A 17963-nucleotide genomic window follows, 5' to 3' on the forward strand; every position below is an offset into this window, starting at 1 on the left:
TGTATAACACATGCTGATGCAACTGTTAGATGGTGGAAGAAAATCCTAGTGTGTAAAATGCACCATGTAGAAAGTACTTATTATTGTTATGAGGTACTCAAGGCAATGCACGAGGTGCTAACCTTGAGTTGAAACACTGACACAGATCATCTGGTTTAAGGAGAGTCAAAGATCGGACATACCCTGACAAATCAGCTATGGGCGACAGATATTGACAGATGAGTTATGGGATGACATACCCTGCCAGATGAGCTGTGGGATGACAGACCCTGACAGATGTGCTATGGGATGACTTACCCTGACAGATATGCTATGGGATGACAGACCCTGACAGATGAGGTATCGGATGACATACCCTGACAGATGAGCTCTGGGATGACGTTCCCTGATAGATGCACTACGGGATGACAGACCCTGACAAATGTGCTATGGGATCACTTACCCTGACAGATGAGCTATGGGATGGCTTACCCTGACAGATGAGCTATGGGATGACTTACCCTGACAGATGTGCTATGGGATGACAGACCTGACAGATGAGCTGTGGGATGACTTACGCTGACAGATGAGCTATGGGGTGACATACCCTGACAGATGAGCTACGGGATGATATACCCTGACAGATGTGCTATGGGGTGACAAACCTTGACAGATGAGCTATGGACTGACTCACCCTGACAGATGTGCTATGGGGTGACATATCCTGACAGATGAGCTATGGGATGACGTTCCCTGACAGATGCACTATGGGATGACAGACCCTGACAGAAGTGCTATTGAGCGATATACCCTGATAGATGTGCTATGGGATGACTTACCCTGACAGATGTGCTATGCGATGACGTTCCCTGACAGATGCACTATGGGATGACAGACCCTGACAGATATGCTATTGGGCAATATACCCTGACAGATGTGCTATGGGATGACTTACCCTGACAGATATGCTATTGGGCGATATACCCTGACAGATGCACTATGGGATGACAGACCCTGACAGATATGCTATTGGGCGATATACCCTGACAGATGTGCTATGGGATGACAGACCCTGACAGATATGCTATTGGGTGATATACCCTGACAGATGTGCTATGGGATGACGTACCCTGACAGATATGCTATTGGGTGATATACCCTGACAGATGTGCTATGGGATGACATACCCTGATGGATGAGGTATGGGATGACCTACTCTGACAGATGTGCTATGGGATGACTATGCAGTAATTGCCTAGAAGATTTAACCTTCCAATTGCATGATGAATTGAGTTGAAGACTTAGGGTTCCAACTTATTTACCTTCATAGCAAATCAGGAAGTGTTAGAGAGGAGATTACAATCTACTGTAACCCCTGGATAAATATACTACTGACAGCTGACCATTGTCACTGACATTATGGCCTATCCTCCAACAACAGACATCTGACTTCCAACTCCCTTCCCATACATCTCTTCTCCCAACACCCAACTGGTTCTTCCAAACTGATGAGCACTCAACAGCAAACTCACCGTCTCATCCAACCAGGCAGGTTATGCTCCTGCCCACCTGGTACCCTACATCCTCACCTACATATCCTTGAGACTCTATTAATCACCCACTTCCCTAAAACCCTATTCCCTTATCCACACACCAGCCACTTGACCCTTTTACCCATTTGCTATCATAAATTGGACCTTTAAGCCCTGGAGTGTGAGAGTTACTGCTGTAAACAGTGGTGTAATTTGGCCTCCAGTGCTGGTCGTGGAAGTGCTGGAAGTCTCCCATATCATGTCTGTTCTATATTTCTCAAGAGGCTTATGCTGGGCATTCGGGTGTGAAATGCATTCAGGGGCAGGTTAGGTAAAAAGGATCAGATTGCCATGGATTGCCAATCCTCAAAAGATTTGTTCCCCTGTCATTGGTTACCTTCCATTGTATGGTTCTGCCAACTGCAGCTCTCCATGCAATGAAGTGCAGACATGATTAGATATTCAGAAAGTTGGAATCTATTTTATCCTGATAACAATTAGATCACTTGTGTAAAATCAGGTGTATAATCAGTTATTTGCGTGTAATGAATTACAATGAGATAGGTAAAATTGTTGCTCACTAAAGTGCATGACCTCTCATAACCAGCTCTGTTCTGAGAATGCATTGGACTAATATAGCCTCTCCCAGTAAAAGTGCATTTCCACACTGGAAAATGAGTCAGTTGATCTATCTGTGTTCACTGTGGCTTACAAGCATTCAGAAACTTCACAGAACAGAGAGGCTAAAATCTTTGCTTCTGAGTCTATATATATTTCAGCCTTTCTAAAAAACAATCCAAATGCATTAAATCTTCAGAAGAATGGGCTGGACATTTGATTTCAGTTGGCTGAAAGTTGAGGAATGTGATTACTGATATTCGTAAGACAAATCATGAGGAAATCTCAGTGCAAACTCCATCATCCAATGTACACAGCTAACACTGGTAACTGAAAGATTGAGATTTGGGAATTGAATTTGGAAAGTAAATGAAATGGAAGCTTTTGACCAATCTGTTTAAAGCGATTTGCCAGAAAAACAAGTGGCACCCGTGGGTCATAAGAGTCTAAAATGGGCAATAGCTTGAACATCTGTTTCAGGTTGCTGCATTAAGAAAGCACAGGACTACCTCACAAAATTTCTTTCTCCATCAGAAATACTAAATGTTTGGATGGGAAGGAACCCATGTTTGGACTTTGCCTTTCCGAGGAATTATTTGTTTCCACCTCCTCCGCAAAACTGTGAAATGGTCAATTAGCAGCAACTCAGATTCCATCATGTGTTAAAAGGTTTATTTAACTTTTCCGTTGGACATGGGTGTTGCTGTCTGGCCCTAGTTTATTACCCATCCCTAGTTACCCTCAAGAAGATGGTGCCTTCTTCAACCATTGCAGTTCATGTGCCATTAGGGAGGGAATTCCAGGATTTTGACCCAGCTAAGCAGAACATTTGAAAATAATATGTGTGCAATGGACAAGCCAGCATACCAGGCTTATCTTAGATTTGTTTCTGTTTTGGCTAAAATCTATAATTAATCATGGTCAAAAGGATTCCTTTGATATGGTTCCAGTGATTGACATATGCTCTTCAGTTAACCCATCAGAGCATTCTTAGGATCTCAAGAGAGGAATGTGCTGAGTTAATAACTGACTAAGCAATCTATAGTAAGGGTCCATCTGGAAAAACTGATGTATAATGCAGATAAACCTTAATTAAGCTGTTCACTGGGAGGAAGCGAACTCCCTGCTCTGTTGCCTGGTTAATAGTAAATCTGCAGGTGTAGATAGTATTTATGATGAATTCATAAAGTGCGGTAGGAAAGTGAAGGAGAATCATCAGTGGCTTTGGAGAATAGTGCCAGAAAGCAAGTGTTCTGTGTTTAACTACCTTTCAGAGTCTGGCAAATAGAATTTCCCTTGTGGCTTCTGTACTTCTGACATTCTAGAGCAACGTGATGTCTGTTTACGTGCCAAAGAATCCTAGTGAAAGCAAAAACTACTGACTAGTTTCATGTTATCAGTAGCTATTGAAAGGTTTAGTCAATGTGTTCTGGTTCATTTCAGATGATTTGGATGACCGTGAAGAAAGGTGGAGTGTGTGAATTTTATTCTTGTGATGAAATTAGAAGGCACTGCTGCATTATGTAGATTGTAGAACATAGAACAATACAGTGCATAACAGACCCTTCGACCCTCGATGTTACACTGACCTGTGAACTAATCTAAGCTTACCCCCTCTATACTATTCCATCATGATCCATGTGCTTATCCAAGGATTCTTTAAATCTCCCTAAAGTGGCTGAGTTAACTACATTGGCAGGCAGGGCATTCCATGCCCTTACCACTCTCAGAGTAAAGAACCTGCCTCTGACATCTGTCTTAAATCTATCACCCCTCAATTTGTAGCTATGCCCCCTCGTACAAGCTGATGTCATCATCCCAAGAAAAAAACTTTCACTGTCTACCCTATCTAATCCTCTGATGTTAAAAATTACACAAGACCAGGTTATAGTCCAACAGGTTTAATTGGAAGCACGTTAGCTTTCGGAGCGCCGCTCCTTCATCAGTGGCAACTTTCAGGGATCTATGTACATGGACTCCAAGATCCCTCTGCACATCCACACTACCAAAAATCTTTCCATTGACCCAGTATTCCGCCTTCCTGTTATTCTTCCCAAAGTGAATCACCTCATATTTATTAGATTAGATTAGATTAGATTACTTACAGCATGGAAACAGGCCCTGCGGCCTAACAAGTCCACACCGACCCGCCGAAGCGCAACCCACCCAGACCCATTCCCCTACATTTACCCCTTCACTAACACTACGGGCAATTTAGTATGCCCTACGGGCAATTTAGCATGGCCAATTCACCTAACCTGCACATTTTTGGACTGTGGAAGGAAACCGGAGCACCCGGAGGAAACCCACGCAGACACGGGGAGATTGTGCAAACTCCACACAGTCAGTCGCCTGAGGTGGGTATTCAACCCAGGTCTCTGGAGCTGTGAGACAGCAGTGCTAAACACTCTGCCACCGTGCCACCCATATTTATCTGCATTGAACTCCACTTGCCACCTCTCTGCCCATTCCTGCAGTTTATCCAATACCCCTTATAAAAGTGACAAACAGCAGTGGTCCCAAAACAGATTCTTGTGGCACACCACTAGTAACTGGACTCCAGGCTGAATATTTTCCATCAACCACCACTCGCTGCCTTCTTACAGAAAGCGAGTTTCTAATCCAAACTGCTAAATCACCCTCACACCCATGCCTCTGCATTTTCTCTGATACCTTACCTTGTGGAACCTTGTCAAAGGCTTTACTGAAGTCCATGTACAACACACCAACTGCCCTACTCTCATCCACATACTTGGTCACCTTCTCCAAAAACTCAGTGAGGTTCGTGAGACCTGACCTGCCCTTGTTGAAACCATGTTGACTATCTGCAATCAAGTTGTTGCTTGCTAGATGATTATAAATCTTATCTGTTATCATCCTTTCCAAAACTTTTTTGAAAACAGACGTAAGGCTCACTGGTCTATAATTACCTGAGTCATCTCTACTGTCCTTCTTGAACAAAGGCACATTTGCAATCCTCCAGTCCTCTGGTACTAAACCTGTAGACAATGACGGCTCAAGGATCAAAGCCAAAGGCTCCAACACCACCTCCCTAGCTTCCCATAGACTCCTCGGATAAATCCCATTTGGCCCAGGGGACTTGTCTACTTTCACTCCTTCTAGAATTGATAACACCTCTTCCTTACTAATCTTGATCCTTCCTAGTTTAATATCTCTTATCTCATTCTTCTCCTCTACAATATTCTCATTTTCCTGAGTGAAAACTGATGAGAAATATTCATTTAGCACCTTTCCACAGGGTCGACACACAACTTCCCACTTCTGTCTTTGACTGGCCCTTTTCCTACTCTAGTCATCCTTTTATTTCTCACATACCTATCGCAAGTTTTATGGTTCTCCTTTATTCTATTTGCTAAAGACTGCTCATGTCCTCTCTTTGCTCTTCTTAACTCTCTATTTAAATCCTTCCTAGCTAATTTGTAACTCTCCATCGCCTCATCAGAACCATCTCATCTCATCATCACATAAGCCTCCTTCTTCCGCTTAACAAGAGGTGCAACTTCTGTAGTAAACCACCGTTCCCTTACTTATTACTTCCTCCCTGTCTGACAGGGACATATCAAGGACACGCAATAGCTGTTCCTTAACCAGCTCCACATTTCAATTGTCCCCATCCCCTGCATTTTGCTCTCCCATTCTATGCATCCTAAGTCTTGCCTAGTCGCATTATAATTGCCCTTGCCCCATCGATAACTCTTGCCCTGTGGCATGTACCTATCCCTTTCTATCATAAACTAAATGTAACTGAATTATGGTCACTCTGTCCAAAGTGCTCACCTGCCACTAAATCAAACACCTGGCCTGGTTCATTATCATGCACCAGATCCAGAGTGGCCTCCCCTCTTGTCGGCCCTTCAATATACTGTGTCAGGAAACCCTCCTGCACACATCGGACAAAAATTGATCCATTCAATGTGCTAGTTATAGCATTTCCAGTCAATGTTGAGGAAGTTATAGTCCTCCATAATGACCACCCTGTTTCCTTTCACTCTTACCCAGAATCGTTTTGCTGATCCTCTCCTCCACATCCTTGAAACTCTGCAGAGGCCTATAAAAACACTTGCAGCAGTATGACCTCTCCTCTCCTGTTTCTAACTTCAGCCATATTACCTCAGTAGACGAGTCCTCATCAAACGTTCTTTCAGCCACTGTTATACTGTCCTTGACTAACAAGGCCACACCTCCCCCTGTTTTATCGCCTTCCCTGTGCTAATGAAAGATCTAAATCCTGGAACCTGCAACATCCATTCCTGACCCTGCTGTAAACATGTCTCCAAAATGGTCACAACATCAAAGTCCCAGGTTCCTATCCATGCTGCAAGCTCACCTACCTTATTTTGGATACTTCTGGCGTTGAAGTAGACACACTTCAAACCAGCTTGCTGTCTGCCAGCACAAGCCTGTGACCGTGAAATCCTGTCCATGTCCTCCCTACTCTCATCCTCCTGTGCACTGGAATTACACCTCAGGTTCCCATCCCCCTGCTGAACTAGTTTAAATCCACCCAAATGGTACCAGCAAATTTCCCACCCAGGATATTCGTACCCCTTTGGTTCAAGTGAAGACCGTCCTGTTTGTAGAGGTCCCAAGTTACCCAGAATGAGCCCCAGTTATCCAAGTATCTGAAATCCTCCCTCCTGCACCATCCATGCAGCCACGTGTTCAGCTGATATCTCTCCCTATTCCTTGCCTCGCTTTTACATGGCACGGGTAACAATCCAGAGATAACAACTCTGTTTGTTTTAGCCCTCAGCTTCCACCCTAGCTCCCTGAAATCCTGCCTTACATCCCTATCCCTCTTTCTACCTATGTTGGTATTAAATGATTGGGGAAGTCAGTTTGCATTACTTTCATTGAGGGTTTTTTGTAAGGTTTTGAAACCAATAGTTTGCGGCTTTGATGATTAGCTGCAAGATATAGGACTATGTGGTCAACTTTTGGATTTTGTCCAGGATGTGCATTCCAGTACCTGGATCAGTGTAGGATCAGCTAGACTTGTTCATATTTCCTTTTAACTTCTGAGTTCCATTTCCATCACCACACTATAATTCTGTGTTCCTCAGAGCTATATTTTGCATTATTAGTCCGTGGTTTATTTCATTTTTAATTTTCTATCCAGTTTTATCTATTTATCATTGCAACTCTTTCTATTGAAGAATCCACATTGTATTTTTTATAATACCATCTCAGATTTGAGGACGCAATGCTGATCACTTTTCTAGTTAGTTCATTAGAGCCAATTCCTGCTTCATTCACTTTACCTTCAATCACGTTAGCTTTAAATCTTCAATACTGTTTTCTATTTTCTTTGACTTAGAAAAAGACTTATTTCGCAAACAGACTTGGATGCATTCTAAAAAAAAGTGTTCTTCATTTTGACCAATTTGCGATGTTTTGACCGATTCCATGAAAGATTATTTTTAAGTTGTGTTTTAAATTCAAAGTGAGTTTGTGTAAGTTTAAAAGTATTTTGATGGCCAGTGCTGAAGTGTATGAGTCAAAACAAAAGCTGTATAACATAGAAATTCATTTACAGTAAATTACCAGTTCAAACTGGACTCATGGTATAACAGTAGGTTCGGAGTTTAGAGGAATGGGAAGGAATCTCATTGAAACCTTGAGATGCTCCAGGGATTATGTTTCGCCTGACAAGGGATACAGAATAAAGGGTTACAGTTTCGAGGTACAGGTGGTGCCAGAGAAAAAGGGTAAGATTCTTAATAAATATTTTGCATCTGTATTCACAAAGGAGAAGGACATGATGGATGCTGAGTCTAGAGAATGGTATGTTGATTTTCTGGTGCATGTTGATGTAAAATAGGTGTTGGGTATTTTGAAAAGCACTAACGTAGTAAAGTCCTCAGGTCTTGATGGGATCTATTCCAGAATACTGAGAGATATGAGGAAGGAATTTGTCGGAGCCTTGTACGAAATGTGGAGAACTGTGACCAGTGGTGTTCCACAGGGATCAGTGTTGGGATCCCTGTTGTTTGTAATATATATAAATGATTTGGAGGAGAATGTGGATGGTCTGATCAGGAAGTTTGCAAACAACATAGAAATCGTGGGAGCTGCGGATGGTGAGAAGGATTGCCAGAGGATACTGCAGGAAATAGATAAGGTGGAGACTTGGGCAGGAAAATGTCAGATGTAATTTAATCTGGAAAAAATGTGAGGTGATAAAAATTGACAAGTCATCTTGCAGCTGTGTAGAACTTGAGTTAGGCCATATTTGGAATATTGCGCACAGTCTAGGTTCCACATTGCCAGAAAAATGTGAATGCTTTGGAGAGGGTACAGAAAAGGTTGACCAGGATGTTGCCTTGGACGGTGTTAGCCATGGGAAGAGATTGGACAAACTTGATTTGTTTTCACTTAAATATGGAAGCTGAGGGGCAACCCCATAGAAGCTTACAAAATTATGAGAGGCTTGATGAAACAAAAGGCCCGTTCCTGTGCTGTACTGTCTTTGTTCTTCAATATGCAATATGAGATGAGAAGTTTTGTTACTCAGAGGGTGGCAAACCTGCCACAGAACACTGTAGAGATGAAGTCACTGAATTTATTTAAGAAAGAAATATAGATTCTAGATGCTAAAAATGTCATGCATTATGGAGGGAGAGCAAGAGTATGGTGTTGAGTTATGATAGTGTTGAATGGTGGGGCAGCTTGATGAGCTGAATGGTCTACACCTGTTGCTGTTACCTATGTTTCTAACTGTCCAGTGAAGGGTTTTGATATTTAAACAATTGTGTTGGTGGCAGTGACTCTTGGGTAAGTCATTAAAGGGTTGCAATCAAAACAGATGTTGACGAGGAAAAGAGAGAATGAGTGAAGAAGGGGTGAATGAATGTGTGTCGAGAGTGTGGCACTGGAAAAGCATAGCAGGTCAGGCAGCATCCGAGGAACAGGAGAATCGAAGTTTCGGGCATCATCAGGAATGTTCAACTGGGATGGGGCCAATCTGCATGTTGAGATGATGGGTTGAGGTGACAGTCAGATAGGTAGATGTAATGGTGACGAGCAACACAATCTACATGGTTAATACTTGAGTCTGGAGGAGAACTTTCTTTCCTGAATGAAGGTGGCTCAGCAATTTATGCCCAGTTAGATGCCCCATCCTAATATGGCTGTTATTAACCCAGTAGCAGGCACATGTGGGTTATTTATACACACTTGAGGGCCCTCATTCGAAGGCACTGGCACACAGGAACAGTTTTTTTTCTCACATATTCTGATTTCCTTGAGACTCAATATTTTAAAAAAATTCATTCACGGGTTGTGGGCATCACTGGCTAGGCCAGCATTTACTACCAGTCCTTAATAACTCAGAGAGCAGTTGAGTCAACAGTATGGAATTCAGACGAGGATATTGATGGCAATTTTCTTTCCTAAAGGACATTAGCGAACCAGATGGGTTTTCCAGCCATCGACAATAATTTATGGGACTCTTAATTCCAGGTTTTTTTTTCATTAAATTCATGAGAGCATAATAGAGACTCAGGAAATCAAGGTTTTGAGCTTTTAAGTCTGTACTTTCAACCACCTGCCCAATCCTGAAGGGGTTTGCACACTGGTCGAAATCTGTTAACCAAATAGTTCTGTGGGAGCCAATTCAGGACCTCAAACAGGGGTCAGCAGGCTCATTGTCCTGTTAACACTGACAAAGAGATTGCCAATATGTTAGAAGAGATCAGCTGTCTGTCTCTGATGCAACACCTCTTTTAACGTGCGAAGTTTGTCATCATATAAATGATTTGGATGAGAATATAGCAGGCATGGTTAGTAACTTTGCATAGTCGACAGGGAAGAAGTTTTTCTAAGATTACAAAGGGATCTTCTTCAAATGGGTTAATAAGCTGAAAAATGGCAGATGGGAGTTCAATCTGGATGAATGCAAGGTATTGGATTTTGATACAACAAACAAGGGCAGGACGTATACAAATAATGATAGGGTCTTGGATAGTGTTGTAGAACAGAGGTACCTAGGAATTCAGGTACATAATTCTTTGAAGTTTGCATCACAGGTGGACAGGGTGGTTAAAGAGGTGTTTAGCATGCTTGCCTTCATTGCTCAGTCCTTTGGGTACAGGAGTTGGGAAGACATTTTGAGGTTGTACAGGACATTGGTGAGGCCTGTTCTGGGATCTTGTATGCAGTTCTGGTCGCCCTGTAAATCAGAGAAGGTTCAGAAGAGATTTATCAAAATGTTGCCAAGTACAGAAGGTTTGACTTATAAAAAAAGGCTGGATAGACTGGGACTTTTTTCACTGGAGCGTAGGAGGTTGATTGGTAACCTTATAGAGGTTTATAAAATCATGAGGGGTATAGATAGGGTTAATAGTAAGTGTTGTTTCCCTAGGATGGGAAATTTCAAGATTAGGGGGTATACCTTTTAAGATGAGAGTAGAGAGATTTAAAAAAGACATGAGGAACATTTTTTTTTAAACAGAGGGTGTGGTATGAACTTTGAGGAAATGGTGGATGTGGGCACTGTTCCACTGTTCAAAAAACACTTGGATAAGTACATGAATTGGAAAGGTTTGGAGGGATATGAGCCAGGAGCAGGCAGGTGGGACTAGTTTTTTTGGGGATTATGTTTGGCATGGACTGGTTTGACCGAAGGGTCGGTGTCTGTGCTGTATGACTCTACGTCTATGTCATTTGTAATTTTCACTCAGTGATACATTATAGAAGGCAGTGACCATTCATATTTTCAAAAAACCTGAGATCTATTAGTTGGTTCTGAGGACATGAGATTCATTTTTGAAGGTTTGCTAAGTCTGCAAGTTGCAGTGAGAGAAAACCCAACCATATTTAACCCATTAAAAGGAATCTTTTGACAACTAATTGTCTTGATTAAATATTTAAATTTAAATTCTTTTTCAGGTTTACAAAAATCCAGAACACTAAAGTTACAATGAAGCAAGATGGGATCAACTCCTTGAAATACAAACTGGTGAATGTAGCCAAATACCCGATGTACACAAACATCACAGTGGACATTGGCACACCACCACCTCGGCCTTCAAGAGGATAGCAGGTCATACTGTTCTTAAGGTGGTTCTCCTGGTCCATTAGCCTCACAATGGACAATCTTCCAATCTATCTTTCTCCATTTTTCTCGTTCTGTCTCTCCAAAGAATTATGGTGACTAAATTACAAAAATAAAACTAACAAAGCGTGTGAAGGCGAGCAGAATGGAAAAGGTCCTCTTGCTGTATGAAGTGGCTAAAATACTGCCTTCTACAATTAAGAGATGTAAACAAGATGAGACCTGGATACACTAATCTGGGAGCATTTGTTGTTCTTAAGATGTTTTTGTGTGAAATCAAGTGGGAAATGCAGCTCTATACAATCTCTTTAGTACTCTTTAACAAAATTCTTGGTCTGTTTTAAGATGGCTTCCTCTAACAAAAATAAACTTAGTCTGTTTGGATCTGGTTCTCTGAAGGATCATTGCAACTGAACTTAATGCCAGATTACTTTTGTTTTTGGTAAGACCTTATCTACAAGAAGATGTGCCTGCAAGGTCATTATGGGTCACAATGGTTTTTAACTCTTTGACTGCTGAATATTCTTTGCAGCTTTAAGAATTACTGTATGCTCATGTTTTCTACCATATAACATAAGAAGTTTCTTGTAAATTTCTAATATTGAATGTTACAAAGTTATTAAAAAATAAAGCAATTAAAGGAAAACAAAGGAATAATAAATGCCTGGGTTTACAAAGTTTTTGCAAATAGTCTATGAGAAAGCCTTTGATAATGCTTATCAGTAAAATTTCATAGATGTGTTGGTGAAAAGTGATATTGACTGTGAAATTTATCCATATTGGATCCTAAATAGTGAGTATCGGGACAAAAAAAGAGACAATTGAGTAAAATTTCAAGTGAAAAGGGGTGTATGAAACAGCCATATCTGTCACCAAAAGTATTCACCTCTCCACTGAAAAGATGATCAGAATTGGAGGTGCTTCCAGGGATACAATTTGGAGGTAAGAACATAAGAAACCTGCAATTTGCTCAGAGCACAGCACTCAATTGCAGAGTCAGAAGAGGCACTGAAAAATTTGGTAGATTGGATAAAATCTAGTTTAGAATGTGGATTGAATATGAACAGATTCTAGATTAGAATGGTGCTGGAAAAGCACAGCAGCTCAGGCAGCATCTGAGGAGCAGTAAAATCAACAAGTCCACATTGATGCCCTGAGGTTGAAGTGTTCCGAGGCGGAAGATGAGGCGTTCTTCCTCCAGGCGTCTAGTGGTGAGGGAGCAGCGGTGAAGGAGGTCCAGGACCTCCATGTCCTCGGCAGAGTCGGAGAGGGAGTTGAAATGTTGAGCCACAGGGCGGTGTGGTTGATTGGTGCGGGTGTCCCAGTGATGTTCCCTAAAGCGCTCTTTTAGGAGGCATCCAGTCTCCCCAATGTAGAGGAGACCGCATCAGGAGCAACGGATACAATAAATGATATTGGTGGATGTGCAGGTAAAACTTTGATGGATGTGGAAGGCTCCTTTAGGGCCTTGGATGGAGGTGAGGGAGGAGGTGTGGGCGCAGGTTTTGCAATTCCTGCGGTGGCAGGGAAAGGTGCCAGGATGGGAGTGTGGATTGAAGGGGGGCATGGACCTGACCAGGTAGTCACGGAGGGAACAGTCTTTGTGGAAGGCGGAAAGGGGTGGGGAGGGAAATATATCCCTGGTGGTGGGGTCCGTTTGGAGGTGGCGGAAATGTCGGCGGATGATTTGATTTATGCGAAGGTTGTTAGGGTGGAATGTGAGCACCAGGGGTGTTCTGTCCTTGTTACGGTTGGATGGGTGGGGTCTGAGGACGGAGGTGCGGGATGTGGACGAGATGCATTAGAGGTTCTGTGGTGGAACTGGTCCTGCTGGGAGCAGATACGGTGGAGGTGGAGGAATTGGGAATACGGGATGGCATTTTTGCAGGAGGTAGGGTGGGAAGAGGTGTAATCCAGGTAGCTGTGGGAGTCGGTGGGTTTGTAAAAAATGTCAGTGTCAAGTCGGTCGTTATTAATGGAGATGAAGAGGTCCAGGAAGGGGGGGGAGGTCAGAGATGGTCCAGGTAAATTTAAGGTCAGGGTGGAATGTGTTGGTGAAGTTGATGAATTGCTCAACCTCCTTGCGGGAGCACAAGGTGGCGCCAATGCAGTAATCAATGTAGCGGAGGAAGAGGTGGGGAGTGGTGCCGCCAAAAAGACAGAAGTAATGATAGCTGGAAGGAATTTCTTACAAGAAACAAGTGTGAAGTTTGAACTAGATGGTCTCAAACTGGGTAAAGTAGACAAGTTTGGCTTTTTAGAGAAAAAATGATAAGATGGCAGATGTGACACGTAGTTAGGAGGATAGACTTAGATATAAATTTGTGAAGACAAAGGAAGAAAAGAAACCTCAAGCTTTAACAAGAAGAAATCTGAAATTGCTGCATTCTATCCACCTTCACATATGCCTCAGAAATAAGTAAATAAGAACTACAGATGAAAATAGAGTTATAGGAAGTCATGTGCTCCTCATGAAACAGATGAGGAAATCCTTGAAAATTGCAAGAAAATATCAGTATTCTGGTTACTTGATCAGATCCAAAGTGCTACAATGATGTCTCCAGAGGGAAGAAAAGGGATCAACCAAGATATTGTTGGATGAAGGATGTCCTTGAGTGTTTGCATATGAGGTAATGTTGTCGTGGTAATGTCACTGGAGTGGTAATTGAGAGACCTAGGTCAATTCTGTAGGGATATGGGTCAAATCCCACTATGATTGCTTATTGAATTGAGGTAAATTGGCCAAGTAGGCTCACTGTTGGATTTTGGTTCCAGTCTCTCTGAAGGCTTAGGTTGAATCGCATGGTGGCTCAATGGTTGGCACTTCTGACTCACAGTTCCAGGGACCCAGGTTCAATTCTACTCTTGGACAATTTCAGGGTTCTTAGCAGAGGCAGGAATGCTGAGACTCAAACAAACAGCTCTGCCAACCATCCAACCCAAGCTTTGGGTCCGCTACGTGGATGACACCTTTGTTATCACTAAACGAAACAAATTAGAGAAAACCTTCAAGACCATCAATAATACTCTTACTGCCATAAATTTCACTAAAGAGGAGGAAAACAACAACAAACTGCCATTCCTAGATGTCACAGTAGAGCGAACAGCCAATGGGCAACTTCAAACCAGCGTCTACAGGAAAACAACACATGCAGACCAAATATTGAACTACAGAAGCAATCATCCCAACATCCACAAACGAAGCTGCATCAGAACATTATTTCAACGAGCCAACACACACTGCAGCACAGAGGAACTACGCAGAGCAGAGGAAAATCACCTATACCGGGTGTTCAAAAAGAATGGGTACCCAAAGAACACAGTCCGCTGATGTTTCAGCAACAAACCCAAACAAGCAGACAAAACACATCCAGAACATCCTAGCTACTCTCCCCTTCATAAAAGACATCTTGGAAATGACTGCCAGACTACTCAGGCCCTTTGGCATCATGGTAGCCCACAAACCTACCAACACACTAAAACAGCAGCTAATGAACTTGAAAGACCCTATACACCCAACAAGCAAAACTAATGTCATGTACAAAATACCGTGCAAAAACTGTAACAATCACTACATTGGACAAACAGGCAGAAAACTAGCCACCAGGATACATGAACACCAACTAGCCACAAAACGACATAACCATCTCTCACTAGTATCCTTCCATACAGATGAATAAGGACACCACTTCGACTGGGACAACACATCCATCTTAGGACAAGCCAAACAGAGACACGCATGAGAATTCCTAGAAGCATGGCATTCCAACCAGAACTCTATCAACAAACACATTGAGTTAGACCCCCATCTACCACCCCTGAGAAAAATAACAGGAAATGACATCACCACAGGAAATAACATCACCAACCCAAAGAAACCCAAACATAAATAGAAGGCAGGAATCAAGTACACTGCTTCGCCTGAGGCCCACTGAAAATGTTATCTGGTAAGGTGATGAAATGTCTGGAATTGAACCTCCCAGCTCAGCGAGCAAACCTACATCCACATTTAAGACAGAGATGAGGAGGTATCTGTTGGCTCATTAAGTATATTCAAGATTGAGATAGTTTTTTAATCGCTGTGGGAATCGAGGGCTATAAGGAAAGGCAGGAAAGTGGAGTTGAGGGTAATCAGATCAGCCTTGCTGTCACTGAACGATGGAGCAGATTCATTGGGCTGAAAGGTGTACTTCTGTTCCTGCGTCTTATCTTATGGTGGATGAATGAAGACAACACAAGACAAATTAGTGTGACAAAACATAACAGCTGTTCTTCTGGCAATAGTAGATGCACACAGCAGTAGCAGAAAGGAATTGAAATCCTTTAATTCAGTGAAATCCCAAGTGCACAATCCAATTTTCCATTCTTTTGAAGTTTACAGTTCTGCTACTGCCCAATTGTGTCCTCACCAAAATTGAATTTCACCACTTTTCATTTCACCATAAACAAACATTACACAGCTTTGATGTTTTGGCACACAGACATAAAAAGCCAGCAGAAGAACAGTAGAGCAATCTGGAGGCATGAAAACTTTTCCGCTTTGACTCCTTCCTTTTTTTATTGCACATCTGTAAACCAAATGTAAATCTGAAATCAATATTCTCAGACAAGTAGATTGCTGGTCATTCTTCTGAATGATGAAAGGAATGTTTATTACTTTGGACACGTTAAGTGATGCATCTGATTCTAACAAGATGTTAATGTGATTTACAAATTCTTTTAGGAACAGCAAGTTCTTTTCCAAACCATACACCATTCCTGACTCGGAACAATATTGTTGTTCTTTCACTGTTACTGCGTCAAAAGCCTGGATCATCTTTCTAAGAGTAATGTGGCTGCATCTACAATGGGTGAATTGCGGTGATTCAAAAGTCAGCTTACCACCACCACCTTAAGCGCAATAAGGGATGGACAATAAATTCTGACCTTTCCAGCTACTCTCTCATAACATAAAAGATCAAACACTAAAGCTGACTATAATTCTGTTATTCCTGATGATGGGCTTATGCCCAAAACATCGATTCTTCTGCTCCTTGGATGCTGCCTGACCTGCTGCACTTTTCTAGCACCACACTTTAGCCTCTGATCTCCAGCATCTGCAGTCCTTGCTTTTTCTCAATACTCATATACTAATCCAGACGTCCCTTAAATGTTGTAATTATACCGCGTGGGCGGCACGGTGGCACAGTGGTTAGCACTGCTGCCTCACAGCGCCTGAGACCCGGGTTCAATTCCCGCCTCAGGCGACCGACTGTGTGGAGTTTGCACGTTCTCCCCGTGTCTGCGTGGGTTTCCTCCGGGTGCTCCGGTTTCCTCCCACAGTCCAAAAGATGTGCAGGGTCGGTGAATTGGCCATGCTAAATTGCCTGTAGTCCCCCCCCCCCCCCACCACACACACACACACACACAAACACACACCCCATTCCTAAACCTATTCCCTCTAGTTTTGGACTCACCCACCCTGGGGAAAAGACTTTGGCTGTTCATCCTATCCATGCCCCTCATGACTTTATAAGTCTCTATAAGATTACCCCTCAGACTCCGACATTTCAGGGAAGATAGCCCCAGCCTATTCAGACTCTCCCCATAGCTCAAATCTTCCAATCCTGGCAAAATCCTTGAATATCTTTTCTGAACCCTTTCAAGTTTCACAACATCTTTCCTATAGCAGGGAGGTCAGAATTGCATGGTATATTCCAAACTTGGCCTGTATTGCCGCAACATGACCTCCCAACCCCTACACTCAATGAACTGGCCAATAAAGGCAAGCATACCAAACACCCTCTTAAACATCCTGTCAATCTGCAGCTCTACTGTCATGGAACTTTGAACCTGCACTCCAAGGTCTCTTTGTTCAGCAACCCTCTCCAGGACCTCACCATTAAGTGTATAAGTGCTGCCCTGATTTGCCTTTCCAAAATGCAGCACTTCACATTTATCTGAATTAAACTCCATCTGCCACTCCTCAGCCCATTGGCCCGTCTGATCAAGATCGCGTTGTACTCTGAGGTAACCTTGACTGTTCTCTGCACCTCCAATTTTGGTGTCATCTGCAAACTCACTAACCATAGCTTCTACATATGGTGATAGTATTGTTATTTTAGTGTGACATTACCATATGTCCTTGAACAGGCTGAACAGATAAAAGGTGTTTGCCAACGATGCTGATGGAGACAATATTTTCACAGTGTGATAACTTGCTAGGTTTACCTCTCTTTGTGTTCATTTCCATTCTATGGCACATATGCACCTAGGCTCTGGAGAGCTGACTTGAAGGGAATAGGAAAGGAATCTACCAAAGCATATTGTCTTGCCTTGCCTTGAACTTGAAATGTCTGGAGCCTGAAGCTGCTTGTATGTTGGTGCCTTTGGCTATCCTTGGTTTACAGTTAACTTAAATAACAATACACAGAACTTTAATAATTTGTAGTAGTGCTTTAAATACAGTGAAATCATAGTAGCAGTATGTTAAACTTAATAGTAATTCTTAGCAGTTTTGTTAGAAATCAGTCTTTGTGCTTAAATTGATTGCTACTTTAATCACAGTTGTATTTTGTGAGTTCACAGCACCGTGTTCATCCCTAACCAGCAACAATTCGTATGGTTGGTTAGTTGTTTACCTGAAATATGTAATGTGATCCATTGGCTGATTTCAGTTGATTGATGTTTTAATCATAGTTACGATTCATAATTTTTAATAGTCGCACCTTAGTAGGCTCTCTAACAGTAGCACCATAACCTTTGTGGTGTGTTACCAA

The 17963-nt window shown here is 42.4% G+C and overlaps 1 protein-coding gene across 5 annotated transcripts in view; it reads left to right on the forward strand.

The window, feature by feature from the left end:
• b4galt2 (UDP-Gal:betaGlcNAc beta 1,4- galactosyltransferase, polypeptide 2) overlaps positions 1 to 11855 on the forward strand; it is a 489610-nt gene extending 477755 nt beyond the window's left edge. For all 5 annotated transcript variants that reach the window (XM_043699067.1, XM_043699063.1, XM_043699066.1 and 2 more), the window contains one exon: positions 11040 to 11855. In XM_043699067.1, the coding sequence (XP_043555002.1) occupies positions 11040 to 11190 (151 nt within the window). In that variant the 3' untranslated portion in view covers positions 11191 to 11855. The remainder of the gene's footprint in view (positions 1 to 11039) is intronic.
• The last annotated feature ends 6108 nt before the right edge of the window (positions 11856 to 17963 follow it).

This window comes from Chiloscyllium plagiosum, chromosome 11, assembly GCF_004010195.1.
Source record: "Chiloscyllium plagiosum isolate BGI_BamShark_2017 chromosome 11, ASM401019v2, whole genome shotgun sequence".
Classification (NCBI taxonomy): Eukaryota; Metazoa; Chordata; class Chondrichthyes; order Orectolobiformes; family Hemiscylliidae; genus Chiloscyllium; species Chiloscyllium plagiosum.